The sequence below is a fragment of the Cyanidioschyzon merolae genome, chromosome 3 (genome assembly GCF_000091205.1).
Source record: "Cyanidioschyzon merolae strain 10D DNA, chromosome 3, complete genome".
NCBI lineage: Eukaryota > Rhodophyta > Bangiophyceae > Cyanidiales > Cyanidiaceae > Cyanidioschyzon > Cyanidioschyzon merolae.
The window spans coordinates 158,475-172,270 of NC_010129.1; the positions used below are offsets into that span (position 1 = coordinate 158,475).

Consider the following 13,796-nt stretch of genomic DNA (forward strand, 5'->3'; position numbering starts at 1 on the left):
AATTTTCAGATATACTGCCTCGATATTCGAAGCGCAACAGGAAAGGCTTCTGGATGCATATGTCGTCTAGGAATGCTCGCTCGTGTTTTCCGAGGGCCACGTTGACGCGTTGCACCTGGAATTCGATATGTCACCGGAATCAAGATGATTCGCGACGCGCTCGAAGACGGTTTTTGCAAAATCATCGAGATTGTGGTCCAGTTCAGACGGACAGATCTCCGCGCTTCGCCCTTTTCTGACGCTTACCGTGATGAATGCGCGAATTGTTCAAGTTTTTGATCTTTCTGTCTCGAGGCAGCTCGTGAGCGCTGCGATTCGCGCCACTCTGGATTGACGAGTGTGAATTCTCGACGCCATTTCCTGTCGAATTCTTCAGAGACTCCTGCCGACGTGTCATTGAACTGGTTACGTGGGTGAAGCATTGAGTTCGTTCCAAATAAAGATCGGCCTCGCTGTATAGTGGTCGGCGCAAGAGCATTCGACAACAGCATGATGCCCCGTACCCGATATGCTCGCAGTTGCTCTCGGTTCCTCGCGTTGCATGGAAAGGCGTTATAGACTCGGACTTGGCCATCGACGCTATCGCTTCCAGTCGAGAATGCGTCAGCGCATGCAGCTTAAGGACCGTGAACGGGCCGAAGTTTCTCGACTTGGTCTCGATCGTAGATGCTGCTTCCAGTGCTTGTTTCATCATGGACAACATCGCGTTCCACATATCCTCCATCAAATGGAGTAGCATCTGCTTGCTGGTGCAGCGGAAGGAGTCCTCGGCAAAGCTATCGCCCACAAGAGGCCTGTGATCGTAGACTACGTCGTCGGACGCAGAAACGAATCCGGGTATTGAAGCGAGCCTTTTGCGTCGATAGAGGGGAATGCAATCTGTGATGGAACCTGCAGGTCCGTACAATTTATTTTATGATTGCGTATCATGAGGAGCAGGACACTCGCTACATTCCTGCACGATTAAGAACCGGAACCAATTCAGGATAGAAGAGCTTCAACCGGGTATTGTTTTTATTCCAAGCAATCTCCTCGAAATGCTGTTTGCCTTCCCTGTCTTTGTGACGCGAACGTCGAGCACGACGCCCTCGCATCCAAATGGCGAGCATTAGGAGACTACCTGGAGACGCTGGTGTGGGCCCGCTTAGCAAATACTCTCCACAGCAACGAGACTCCAGTTGGCGATTCCTGATAGCGCCTTGAAGCTACTTGTTGCCGAGCGCTGAAACAGCTTGTCGATGCGTCCAGTTTCTACAGCGAACACCATGCTGTGGAGCACAGGGCGCTCAGCGGGCGTCCAGCGCGCTCCACAACTTCGCGACAGAGCTATATGCATAGCTTTAAATGATGGAATGCAGAAGGCAGCACAACCTTTTTGGTTTTTCTCGAAGATATTTAAAATACAGAATTGGAACATTTTGATTCGAGAACGATCATGGTAGGGTTTTATGTGTTCATGGCTCGCTTGAGACATAAAAGCCTCATACAAGTCAGCCATTCGACGGTTAGCGGGTGGATAAACCACCCTTCTCGTCGTCGTCGTTACCCATTACGTCGTGCATCCAGACCAGAACCCATCGACTGCGATCTGCACGACTGTCTACTCGTCGATCCGTCCCACTACATACCTCCTGTGAGCAAAGATATCAGAGGAGACACAGCGTGTGAAGTTTCGCGCATTTGGCACAAACAATGGCGAGCAGACACGAGTGCACGAAGGAGAAAGCACGCTCCTGGAGGATATCGTCAGGCGTTGAAGGACACACGATCGATTTCGAACTGAAACGCGAAAGCCTTGAAGTGGAGCGGCGGATGCTCGTCTCAGTCGACGAGACGTTATTCAGGACAAATGGTCAAACGATGTGTGCGTACTCAATGTGGAGCAAACTGTTGTGTATGAATAAACGGAAACCGAGCGTGACGTCAACGCGAGCTCTCGGGGCAGTTCAGTGGAGCGCTTTCCCACATAAATCACAGAATCGATACGCTCGTTCAACACAGCATCCTTCGTTGAACCACGCTTCGTGGCTTCTCCGTCCCGCATTCCTCTGTCCAGCTGCTGCACGGCAACTTCGCTTTCCGCCACTCACAAGCGGTCAACAAGTGCGCTGCTGAGACTGGCGACGAGCTGCCCTTCGTGACAACCTCTGTTCCCTCGTTCAGTGCAGTCGAATGCCTCCGCTCTGTTCGCAGAGGCAACGTCTGCGCTCTCGGATCCATAGACGGGTCATTCGCGTGCACGTTGCGGTTCGTTCATAAACCGTTATTTCGACAGCCGTGCTCGCTCTCCTCAATCGCTAATCTGCTCTGTTGGTTCTGTGTTCGAGAACCGGGGCGAACGGAAGGCCGCGCTTCGGTCCATGAGCGCGCACACCGTGGAAAAGAGGAGCAAGCGCCAAGTAGGCAGCAGTGGATACATATATCTTTAGGAAAGGTACGCTCCGGTCCCGTCGTGCACCCCGTGCGCCCGAGTCCTGATGAAAACTAACCGATATGGCGCATCGTGATGATACACATGCCAACCTGCCAAATGGAGGACTCGCACTGGAAACCACCAGGCAGGCAAAGAAGCAAGAATGCTCCGGAATACGGGGACGAGCAGCGCCTGGAAGGAAAAATATCGGTGCAGCTATTGCTCAGTCTGGAACGGTCATCATAGCCTCGCTACCGAAACACACATCAACCGGGAGAATCACCCAAAAAGGAAGATACAGGGCGCCCTAAGGGGATGCGTAGCTTCTGACTCGAGCAGGGCTCGCTCCGCTTCCTTCGCTTTGACGTACCCTGTCAGGGTACGGCGCGTCGGCATCACCGGTGCAGCGCTGTCAGCTGTTCCAAAGCGTCTTGAAGGTTTCGATCAAATCGTCGTGCGACAACGTAACGGACACTCAGGGCAGACGATGCGAACCGTCCTGATTGTAGGATCAGTGATGTGTATACACGTTTCACAGAGGACCTCGAAGTTTCGGTGCGCCTGTCGTCGCTTCGAAGACCTACAGCGTCGGTGCCAATACGTACCAACGTGAATCCCCGAAAGCCGAAATCATAGGCAGGCTCGTGTCGGGCGCTTCATGAGGCGCTGTATGTGCGTATTCGCGCCTCAGCTCACGGGCCCAGACTCGTGGCGACTAGTTCAAATGAATCTGCGTAACAGATACGCTACGAGTTTCCAGGCGGCGCATGTGAACCGTCTTTGGCAAGAGTACATGGGAGCGCGCCGGGGTTCACAACGGTGTCTATCGTAAAGAGGCAGGAAACTTGCATTCGGCAACGTGTTGAATGCGTTGCAAGAAAAGGAATGGACTTGAACGTCGCGTTGTTTGATCGTAGCGTATTGGGCTGAGCGTGCTGTAGGACGCGAAAAGCGCACCCCTGTTCACTCGACAAGAGCGTACACCGAGTGCAGGAATCTGTGCTGCACGGTATCTATCGAATCGTTCAGAACGACATACGAACACCGAGAGTGGGCGTGCACTGTGAAACTGGTAGAGAGGAAAACGCTGAAACACGGCCGAATGCACTTCATGGTGTCCAGTACGCTGAGCGAACTTCACATACCGAAGCACTCGATGATCAGAGTCGTTGCTGTAGCGTACATCCAGCAGCCGTCGTAGGGAGACGCTCAAGCACATGCTGCACCGAGACTCTAATGCATCGATGAACCTACGGAAATGTCTTGCGCTTCCAGAATGTCTACCGGGTTGATGTCGAGCGAACGTTCAAGTAACTGTTTCGAACTCGGACGAGGGAACGTCTCGAAACAATGAAGCCTTTGGGTGTGAAAAAATGTGGCAAGGGTAGCTGGCATTGGATTCTCGCCTGAAGCAAGGCACTGGTATGGTACATTTCGCAATGCAAAGTGACTGAAGCGCCCTATGTCTATATAGGTACCGGTACCAGTGTTCCTGTGTCATTGGTGAGCAGTAAAGATGATCCAGTATTCGATACTTTGAGCATACTCCATTTCGATGTTTCCGGGGAACCCCGGTTAGACTTTTCGAGTGTATACCATAGAAAAATGGATCACTGTTGTGAGGTCATTGTAGTTGACTCGTGAACGCGTTCGTGCAACGCTCGGTGCGACTCCACCAGTATCTGCGTCCGTCTATGTGTGTTCGTGTGTATCAGGGCATATGTTTTTCAACAAGTTCTGCGCATTGCTTTGCGACGCACATCAACGCCTGCGAAAAGCGTACACCATACCGTCGATACCGGGACTACGCGCTCAACCGCTGCGTCCGTCACTGCCACTAGACGTTGAGCCGCGCTCTCAGCTCTCCAGGCATTCATCTGCCGTATTCATGTTGCTGAGACTCCAAGAACTGTAGACCTAGCATGACAGTAAATGTTCACGTGCAGAGAGATGAGAAACTGCAGAGAAATACGAACCTTTCATATGTAGATATTAGGGATTGTGTAGCCTGCACAGCATATCAAGCTTGTACTGCTCATCTCTACACATCCCATACAAAGCAAAACGAGACCCGGCTCCAGTCTTATATGCCAAATACCTCCTTTCCCGCACCTGCAATACCTTGTCAGTTCCATGCGAGTCTCCCATTCAAGAACGTCAAGACGAGAGCCTTGTTGCTACGAAGGTGCCGCGAACACTGCGGCGTCGACCGCATCCAGAACACTCAGGTTTTCCGTTTAGTTGTTGCCCGAGCGACTGGATGTTTTGGACTTTTCCCGCAGATGCGAAACATCTTCGCCAAGACTCGATCCGAGAATAGCTCTCAGCGCAACTCTAGCGCGAATGTGAGAGATCGACCAACAGCCGTTCGGGAAACGGGTAGTTCGCAGACAAAACGCATGGAGGTGTGGAAGCTTGCCGCCGAGCTGGGTTTCACTGATGCCCAGGTGGCGGTTGCCCTGAAACACGGTTGCCACTCGACAGAACAAATTTTAGACTACATTCTGACGCACAAGATTCGCCCGGATGGCTCGAGCGCCGGCCCTGCGGCTGGAGCTCAGAGAACGTCACCGGAGCCTAACTCGGGCTTGCCTCCACCTGCCGACCGACACCGCGACCAGAAAGAAGGCACGAACGACCCGAACAACACAGAGCAGGCAGAGTTGCAAAGAGCAATCGAACTCTCACGCCGCGAGTACCTTCGGCCTAGAGATGCATTGGCGTCCAGTACGGAGAACGCAGTTTCCAAACCCGTTGGTTCCCAAGCGCCGACCGCGGAGAGTCCGCTCGCTCTCGCCTCGGATACTGAACTACAGCGCGCTATCGAAGCGTCCCTTGAAGAAGAACGAAAAGCCCGACAGCGCTTTGAACTCTCTCTCTTTAGGCCGTCGGAGGCATCGCTTGATCCGAATACTGTCGTCCGAGTGTCACCGATGGAGCCAATTGGTCTCTGTAATGTCGGCAACACCTGCTACCTCAATTCCTTACTCCAAGTATACTACCATACCCCTTCTTTTGTTAGGCGTGTATTTTCGTGGCGCGAGGATCGAGTCGACACAGAAAAGACACCTCCGAAAGCCATTGATGTCGTTCGCGAGCTCCAACGCCTCTTCGCGTACCTGCTTCTCTCCGAGCGCCGTTACGCGGACCCTACCGGTTTCCTGTACGCGCTTGCGGAGACCTTGAATTCAGCTGCCCTGGATCTGGGAGCTCAACACGACCTCAGTGAGTTCAATGAGACGTTCCTGCGCTCCATAGAGGCTGCTCTGCAGACGGTAGACAACACGGAGCCATTGCAGCGCACATTTACGCACTCCTTTGTTCAGGAATTGCATTGTCGAGTCATGGAGGGAGCGCATCAAGTCGCAATGGCGGTTGAAATGAATCCACAATGCTCATCCGATGGATCGGGCACCCACGGGGCGCCCCAGTCCCCAGGAGCAAGCGATACACCAGCGCTCGACGCGATGCTGGAGCGGCTCAGCGGACTGCAGTCCGCAACGTGGCGGCTTGCCGACCGAGTTGAGGGAACCACCAGTGCGCTCATTCTCGATGTTGCTTCGGGTAACTGCCGGGACTTGTACGCTGCATTGGATGAGTATGTGCTCGCCGATGTGGAGTATCAGCCAGAAAAGCTGACGCCGGGGACTCCTATACACGCAGATTCTAATCCGAGCGATACGCAGGCGTCGACGAGCGGGATAACAACAGCACCAACGACGAATACCCGCACCGCAACCAAGTCTGTATGGTTTCAAACTCTGGCTCCAGTGCTTTTTATCTATCTTCAGCGATTGCGCTTCAACCAAGAGACTCACATGCCGGAGAAGGTGAACGATTTCTTCGATTTCGCAGAGACAATCTATCTAGATCGGTACCTTGAGCGTAACCGTGAAGCAGCGCTCTTAGCACGACTACAAGATGCGCAGTATTGCCGTGAATACGCTCAGTTAGAGCAGGAGCTCCAACGACTGCTTCACTTACCAGGGTTGCAAGAGCCATCGGATGTCGTCTACGAGGCGGTGCTTGAGCGACTACGCGCCCTGGATCCCGGAAATTCCTCACATCCGCCTGTCGTTGTCGACCAGAGCGAGACTGCACATCGGGAACAGGCCCTTGAGAGCTTGTCCTACGTCTACGTGACAGAGAAACAACAACGCGAACGGCTTGAGACACGAATGGCGTGTCTCGCGGAGGAAATGGTGCAAAACTTTGCCAGCCTGTCGAATGAAGCGTATCGGTTGCAGGCAGTGCTTGTACACGAGGGCGCCCCCGAGGCAGGTCATTATTTTGTTTTCATTCGATCGACTCGAGCGGGCGACTGGTACGAATTCAATGACCAACGAGTACGTCGCGTCTCGTGGGAGCATGTCCACTCGGTGGGGCGCGGTGGGCCCGGCACAGCCTCTGCCTACGCGTTGCTCTACAGACGGGAAGAACACGGGGAGGCGAGCCAGCTTCCCTCCATCGAAGAGGCCAAGCGTCTGCTACCGGCGTCGCTCGTAGCGGAAATCGCTGCGAACAACGCAGTGCTTCGGGAGGAGGTAGAACGCGAGAAATTGCGTCCAGTAGTTGAGAGCATCTCCGAACGCCTTCGACAACCGGAAAAGGACGAGACATTCCTGGAGCGCCCTGAATGGCTTTGTCTTCATCAAGGTCAGGTCGCAGACGCTGTCCTCTTGGCAACATGTCATGTGTACAGCGACCAGACCCAGGGCGTAGATCTGTTCACGGCGCTGCGAAAACACCGTGCACTACGGACACATACAAACGACGAAACAGCAGGGAACACCGAGGCCAACGAGCCAGTGTTGCCGCCAACCAAGGCGTCAGCGTCCACGTTTCTCGGAGCGATGAAGTCCGCAGCGTCCGGGCCATTCTCCGACGACATTCGCGAACTTGCTACCCGTCTCGAGTGCGCAGACAACGAAACTCTGAACCAGCTGGAAAACGCATACACGCGAGCCCAACAAACGTATCGAGTGACGATTCTAGCGCTGATGCTCACCGGTATCGCCGCAGAATGCATACGAGAAAGTTCCTGGCGCGATGCAGCGTCTGCGATCACCAGTATATACGATAAGGCGTCGGCGGGCATCTCGTATGCAGGGCTGACTGCCTCTCTTAGGAATTGTGTAGAGCAGCTTGTTTCCCAAACGAAAACCTCTGACCCGGAGCTGTCCAACTGGTTTGCGCACGAATACCTGCCAGAGAAGGCGCTTGAAAAGGAGCCAGCAGACAACTCGACACCAACGTCGACACCTGCACCCGCTTCCGGAGCTGCGCCTGGTAGCGAGATAGAGCGTTGCTCGCGACGCACGGCACCGCAGCGTCCAAGGTTACCTCCCTGTGATGAACGTATGGTCAGTGCCAGAATATCTGCGTTTGGAAGCCAAGAAGCGGCAGTTCGTTGGTACGATGGTCTCGTGCGGGGTTTGGGTTCGCCTCAGCGTTGAGGCTCGTAGGTGCGAGCTTCGCCTGACGGGCTCGGTGTCCCTGGATGCGGAATGCAGGCATCGCCCCTGTGGCAGCAGCACGACCGCAGCCGCAGCCGATGATACGCACCGCCCCAGCATGTGCTCAGTGGTTCAGCAGACGACTCCGCATCGACTATGACGGTTGTGAATTGCAGTGCATCTAGACGCATGTTCTGTCATTCGTGACGAGAGCGTGCTCCTCAGCGCAAGTGCGTCTTCTCGCACCTGATATCAGCGCACTACAATGCCTCGTGTTATTGCTGCACAGCGCCCGCTCACGATGTACCAGCCCGCAGATGCACTGGCTTGAGTGTGCGGCACGAATCGACGGCATGAGGGCACCACGATACCTACGTTCTTCCGCGCCGGGAGTAGAGCGCGCAGTCCAAGGTGTACGCACTTGGTGCCCGATACCAGTGTCCCAGCTTGAGACGCGAAGCTGCATACCAAACCGCGGAAAGAGGCGCTGGTGCATTGACAACTGCGATATACAACCGGAATAATCTCGGAAATACAAGTACGATGCGGATAGCGTCGAAGCGACGCAAAGCGGTCGACACTTTGCCTGTGCGTCTCTGCTCATGACGTTTCGTTCACAGCATGACCAATCCGTTTTCTTCACACCGCAAAACACTCGTCCGCCAGTTATACACATAATAGTGGAGTTCGCCATCACCCGGTGCAAATTTGAGCTGATCGAAAACCTCTCGATTTTCCATCAAGTGCAGTGCATTAAAAACATCGAATCCTGCATTTTTCGCGAGAATAAGGGCATCTTGCATGAGGTCCTGAAACGAGCAACTCGTCGCTACGTTGTAGAAGGAATACGCTGCTCGCAGGGTGCGGTGTTTGCTACTGTGAATCACGCTCGATGGGAGTGAGTAGAAACTAATGAGGTCGGTGACGCGTTCGTTTGAGGTACCGGTGGCGCTGGTGTTTCGCTGCACGCGCACGAAACTGTAAATGACGTCATCGCGTGGCAAAAACCAGTGTTCAAACTCGGTTTCTGAGAAGCATGGATGGAATTTGGTGTGCGTTTCCAAGTACTGAGAGAGCAGTGCCCGAGCCGATGCGCAATGCCTTCGTTCCAAGGGCATCACGTCCGGGTGTAGCGGTTTCTCCGGAAGCGCATAGAGTCTTTCAGTGAGTTTCATGGTCATGCGAGGTCGTAATCTACTAAAACCGCACTCAATCAGTTTTCGGGCATCCAGCGAGCGATGCCAATAGCGACAGGTAACCAGCGGCCTGGGAAGCAGCGTACCCGCCGTGTATACCGCTTGGTAGATGCCTTGGCGGTGCGCTCGTCGGGTGATTTCGCGGATCAGCACAGGGGCCAGTCGTTTGTGCCGAAGCCTCTTATGGATGCAGAGAAAGTTCACCTCGACGACAGCAAGAGCTTTGACATCTCGAAGTCGCATGGTTACCGGCACTGCGGCAATGAAGGCTACCAGTTTGGAGCTCGTGCTCACGCGAACGCCAACATGCCAGACACGTTTCCAACCTGGTGGTGATAGCGCCCAACGCAGAAACGCAGGCGAATAGTCGAAACGAAACTGGGCATCGTCGTCTTCGACGTAGTTTGAACGAAGCAGTTCATACAGTTCCTGGATATCGCTTTCGGCACTGATATCGAGTTCACACCAAGAGAACCCGGCAAGCAACGGGTACGGCGCCTCCGGCACTGACGCCGGGTCCAAGCGGGGACGCTCGTCAATGGGTCCATCACACGTCACACAGGTCTCGTTGTACTGAGGTACCGGTTGTGAGGACCAAAAACGATGCTGGTGTCGCTGCTGTTGAGGCGGCGCTTCGGGCGCCTGGTGCTCGAGTCTCAGCTGCTGTTCACTGAGCGCGGTTGAAGCGTCGGTGCCTGCAGCGGTGCTCCGTAGACTTAAAGCCTTCGCCAACCGCTCTGCAATGTCCGGCACATGCAGACCGTACGCAGAAAGCGGGGTACCCGTGTCCGGTGAACCACCTGAAGAGGCGCCGTTCTGGTCAGTTTGCTCAGGCTGCGTCCCAGCAGTGCCGACCTGGCGCTCCGTGTGCGTCCCTATGCAAGGCTCTTCATCGGTAACCGCAGCTGCCTTGTCTTCACCGTTTCCAGAAGCTTCGTGATCGCTTTTCGACGCTTCCATCAAACAAGCGTTTCTGCTCTTTTTCGGTCCGCGAACGCTGCAAAGTCGCCAGTTTCGCTGCAGCTCGAGTCGCTGAACACATTCTCCTGGCTGACGCATACGACTGCGGTGATGCGTATCATGGACAGTTTCTTCTTGTATTCGTCAAGGGCATTCCGTGGTAGCTGGAAACGATCATCCACCCTCATAGAAAGACAAGGTACTTTACGATTCGTGTAAACGATTTGATATTTGCGGAAAATAGATAGGATCACGAGGAAAACGACCGCTCAAACCACAGCCGCATGCCTTGCGTTTCCAACGAACACGACGTCGTGAAGCTTCAATATCAGGCATGCACGGTTTTGAACTGCAGGTTTTTCTGGCGAACCACTTGGCGGACTCCACGTCGCTTCGCGTTGGTTACATCGTTCAGCCTCGGTATGCAGCGCTGTCTGGATGCTTCCAGCTGCTGGCGATGACTGCCTTGCCACACGTCTTTCAGCGAGCGCTTACATAAGAAGCGTCCTGCAGCCACGTGTTTACGGTTGCCAGGTACAGTATGATGAACCGGCAGCGCACAGAACCCGTTGCCTCGTTACCTAAGAACGATGACGGGATCCGGGGAGAGCCTCTTTCCGATGAACGTCCGAGCCTCGAACTCGAGTGTCTTGCGGGCAGTGAGAGGACTCGCACGCAGCGCTCCGCTGGAACGTGCAACGACCAGCCTGGGGAGTTTAGACCAAGCGGACAGGACGCAATCTGGTCTCCTGAGCATTCAAGTGATTTCCTGTCGTTTCCATTTACCATTGAGAGTACTTCGTACGTGCGCTGCGTCGAAAGTCGAGTGCAGATCGAATCCGATCACCGCGTCGTGAGCGCTACAGAAGCGCCTCGTCCCGATCTACCACCCGCTTGAGGCACTTTGCGCGATACGTATCCAGCATACGACAATCATTGTGCTTCACCATGCGCGTATTCGATTTTGAGGATGACCTCATCGAGCCTTGCTGTCTGAACTCTACTGCAGCTGCTGCTGTCGTCCAGGCGAAGGTGAGCGATGCACGTCACCAAATCGATCGGTATGAAAGCGCTCAAGGGTGCTCTTGCGGATCCTCTCGGAGCATCGTTGACGAGTCCCATGCCTGGGACAAAGCCCTGACCTGACACACTCAGTGCAGTCATTGCTGCCACTGAAGGCACGGCTTGCGCAGAGCAACAGCTGCTGATATGCTGCTCGGAAACGGACTCGCTGTTGAGCGTCTCAAACCTGGGTGCAGCCGTTGTTCTGACGTCGCATAGGGTGTAGCGGCGAGCAGAGGCCTGTTCGCCCTCTCGCCAGGGTTTTCGTCGCTCGCATTCCAGGCCATGACGCAGTGCCTATGCAGCCGCAGAGGCTGCAGCGGTCTCCAGAAAGCCGCTTCGCGCGCCCCGGTTGACGAGGCACGTCACGGGACGTGCATTTTCAACGCGTACACTCTTCGTTTAAATCAGTTTCTTTGCCCTGAAGAAAGCGTTGAGGTAGCGTGCCTGCCAGATACCTGCTCCGATCATAACCAAGCAAGAGATGATGCTGTACCAGAGCACGCGCCGCGACACCGACTCGTTGATTGAGCGCATAGCCTCTTCACGAGCCCGCATATGCTCCAGTTCTTCCAGAATGGACTTCACTTCATCTTCCATGCGCCGCAGGGCGATTTCCAGGTTATCAAGGTGCTCTACCTTGGCTACTGTTGAGTAGTCCTTCGCCGCGGCTCCCGTACTGACGTGGAGCGTAATTTTGCGTTTCGTCTCGGGCCCGTCACCGTTTTTTCCCGAAAGGCAAAACTGGTAGTTGTAGGTAGGCCATACGTCTCCGTAGTTTTCGTCGAACTCTTGGTGCTCTTTGTCCGCCTCTCCAACGTTACCGTGCGGGTGCTGACCGCGCTGCGGTCCCGCTGGACTCTCGAACGTGAACTTTCCCTGATCGATGTTGTCTTTTTGAAAGATTACCTTACCGTCAGGTCCAGTGACCACCAGCTCGACATCAAGTTTACCTGGGCCGGCAGTGACGAGGTACTCGCCTAGAACGCGGGTCCCCGCGGTCACGTCCTCGCTGAAACACTTCTTTTGGCCACTTTTCAGGAAAAACTGAAGCGCGCCCGTCACCGGAACCCGAGCTAATACGCCCAGCACGAGCAAACACCAAACCAGAGTACACAGTCTACGCGAAACCGACGACATTCTTGCCACGAGCGCTCGGATCCAGGCCTTGAGTAACGTCTGAGATGCGAGCACTGCCCGTTGTGTGATTGTTTGCGTGCGAGGGTGCGTTTGTGTCGGTATACCACCGGTAGAGCGGGCGCACAGTCGAACGATGCCACCGGTGTACAGAAGCGGCGAGAAACCCGCTTTCGAGGAAACGTCTCCAAGTGATGTGCAGACGCCCCCTCGTCTTTCTCGGCGGGCCATCTTCTACTGATTCCAAGTTTTTCTCATATAGTTCGACTTGGGAAGGTTGTCCAACAACGTTCCCTCCTGTGGACTCTGGAGGTCTTTTCTCCATTACCAATCATCTCCGTATATTGATTGCGGCGTTAAAGTCTCGGTTAAAAACCTCCATCCGTTTCTTGCGATTGGAAGTTGTACTCACTAATGCAAATAGCCCCTGCACTTTTGCCCTCCTTTCCATTTGCTCCTCCGTCAGCGGTCCGTACTTTGCTATATCCTCATGGCTCCTCTGGCACTTTTCCATCTCCACCCTCTGAAGTGTACACCCCAGCTCGTGGTGTGTATAGGACGTTCGGAACTCATCTATCGGTATTATAACAAAACGCCGTGCACACTCCTTGCACGTTCTTGTCGTTGGAGCTGGTGTACACCCTTTTTGGGTCTTCCATCGCCCTGCTCCGTATGCCACTACCAGCCTCTGATTTTCATCCTCCTTCAGGGCACTCAACTGATTGAAAAAATTCGCGAGCGCCCGCTGCTTTCCACAATACAAATTCATTCGCAAACGAGCCCACCGGGGCTTTGCATACTCCTCGCACAGCGTATCTCAATGAGGAACGCGAACTTCCATGAATTTTCGAAAAGCTGCAAAGTCCGCTCCTCGGCTCGTCACCTCGCTCAAAGCTTCCAGGTGATCCTTCATTCCTACATTCCATGCAGCAATTTCCTTCCTTGCATTCATTGTTCCCGGTTCTCGATAGTATATTGCTCTCGAGAACCTCAAAAAAGACGCATGTCTTTCTGACGTAAGTTACCATCAGCACTATCTTCCGTACGCTTCGGTGCTGCGATGGTTATGATATTCGTATTCCCAGGGTCCGCGCCGACGACAAAGTCGTTATCCTGCACTTTCTGCGTGGCAAAATCCTCCTCCTTCTCATCTTCATGCATCGCCACGCCAACGACAAAGTCGTTAGCTTGCACCTCCTGCGTCGCAGCACCCGCCTCCTTCTCATCTTCATCGTTCGTCACGCCAAAGACAAGGTCGTTATCATGCACCTCCTGCGTCGCAGCATCCTCCTCTTTGTTTTCTTCATGCTTCGCCGCGTGAACGACAAGATCGTTATCCTCTACCTCCTGCATCGCTGGATCCGACTCCTTCTCATCTTCATGCTTCGTAACGGGCGAAGCCGAGGGCGGAACTGGACGATTTTTCTTCAAGCGCCGATATTGTACACACGTGGCTACTCCATCGGTTTCGATCATCCCAGTGAATACCTTTTGTTTGCTCACTTCAGATGTTTGAAATCGAAGATATTCTTCCAGTACGTCTCACGATTTTCGCCGGAGAACTCCTCCTTG

General features: G+C 54.1%; 4 protein-coding genes across 4 annotated transcripts, besides 2 other annotated features; 2 read left to right on the plus strand and 2 right to left on the minus strand.

Annotated features, from left to right (window-relative positions):
- Positions 1-2,576: 2,576 nt before the first annotated feature.
- Positions 2,577-3,026, plus strand: CYME_CMC069C (hypothetical protein; the record flags this gene model as incomplete). Its single annotated transcript, XM_005535237.1, has 1 exon — positions 2,577-3,026. One exon carries the CDS (start codon positions 2,577-2,579, stop codon positions 3,024-3,026), a length of 450 nt encoding a protein of 149 aa, XP_005535294.1.
- Positions 2,987-4,589: a sequence feature (possible transcribed region).
- Positions 4,590-4,695: 106 nt separating this feature from the next.
- Positions 4,696-7,869, plus strand: CYME_CMC070C (similar to ubiquitin-specific processing protease Ubp2p; the record flags this gene model as incomplete). The annotated part of the gene is made up of 1 exon (XM_005535238.1): positions 4,696-7,869. The coding sequence occupies one exon, from the start codon at positions 4,696-4,698 to the stop codon at positions 7,867-7,869; it is 3,174 nt and encodes a 1,057-aa protein (XP_005535295.1).
- A 614-nt stretch (positions 7,870-8,483) lies between these two features.
- Positions 8,484-10,124, minus strand: CYME_CMC071C (N-myristoyltransferase; the record flags this gene model as incomplete). The annotated part of the gene is made up of 1 exon (XM_005535239.1): positions 8,484-10,124. The coding sequence occupies one exon, from the start codon at positions 10,122-10,124 to the stop codon at positions 8,484-8,486; it is 1,641 nt and encodes a 546-aa protein (XP_005535296.1).
- A 1,365-nt stretch (positions 10,125-11,489) lies between these two features.
- On the minus strand, positions 11,490-12,227 carry CYME_CMC072C (similar to Transmembrane protein Tmp21 precursor; the record flags this gene model as incomplete). Its single annotated transcript, XM_005535240.1, has 1 exon — positions 11,490-12,227. The coding sequence occupies one exon, from the start codon at positions 12,225-12,227 to the stop codon at positions 11,490-11,492; it is 738 nt and encodes a 245-aa protein (XP_005535297.1).
- Positions 12,228-12,351: 124 nt separating this feature from the next.
- Positions 12,352-13,796: part of a sequence feature (repetitive element) that runs on past the window's edge.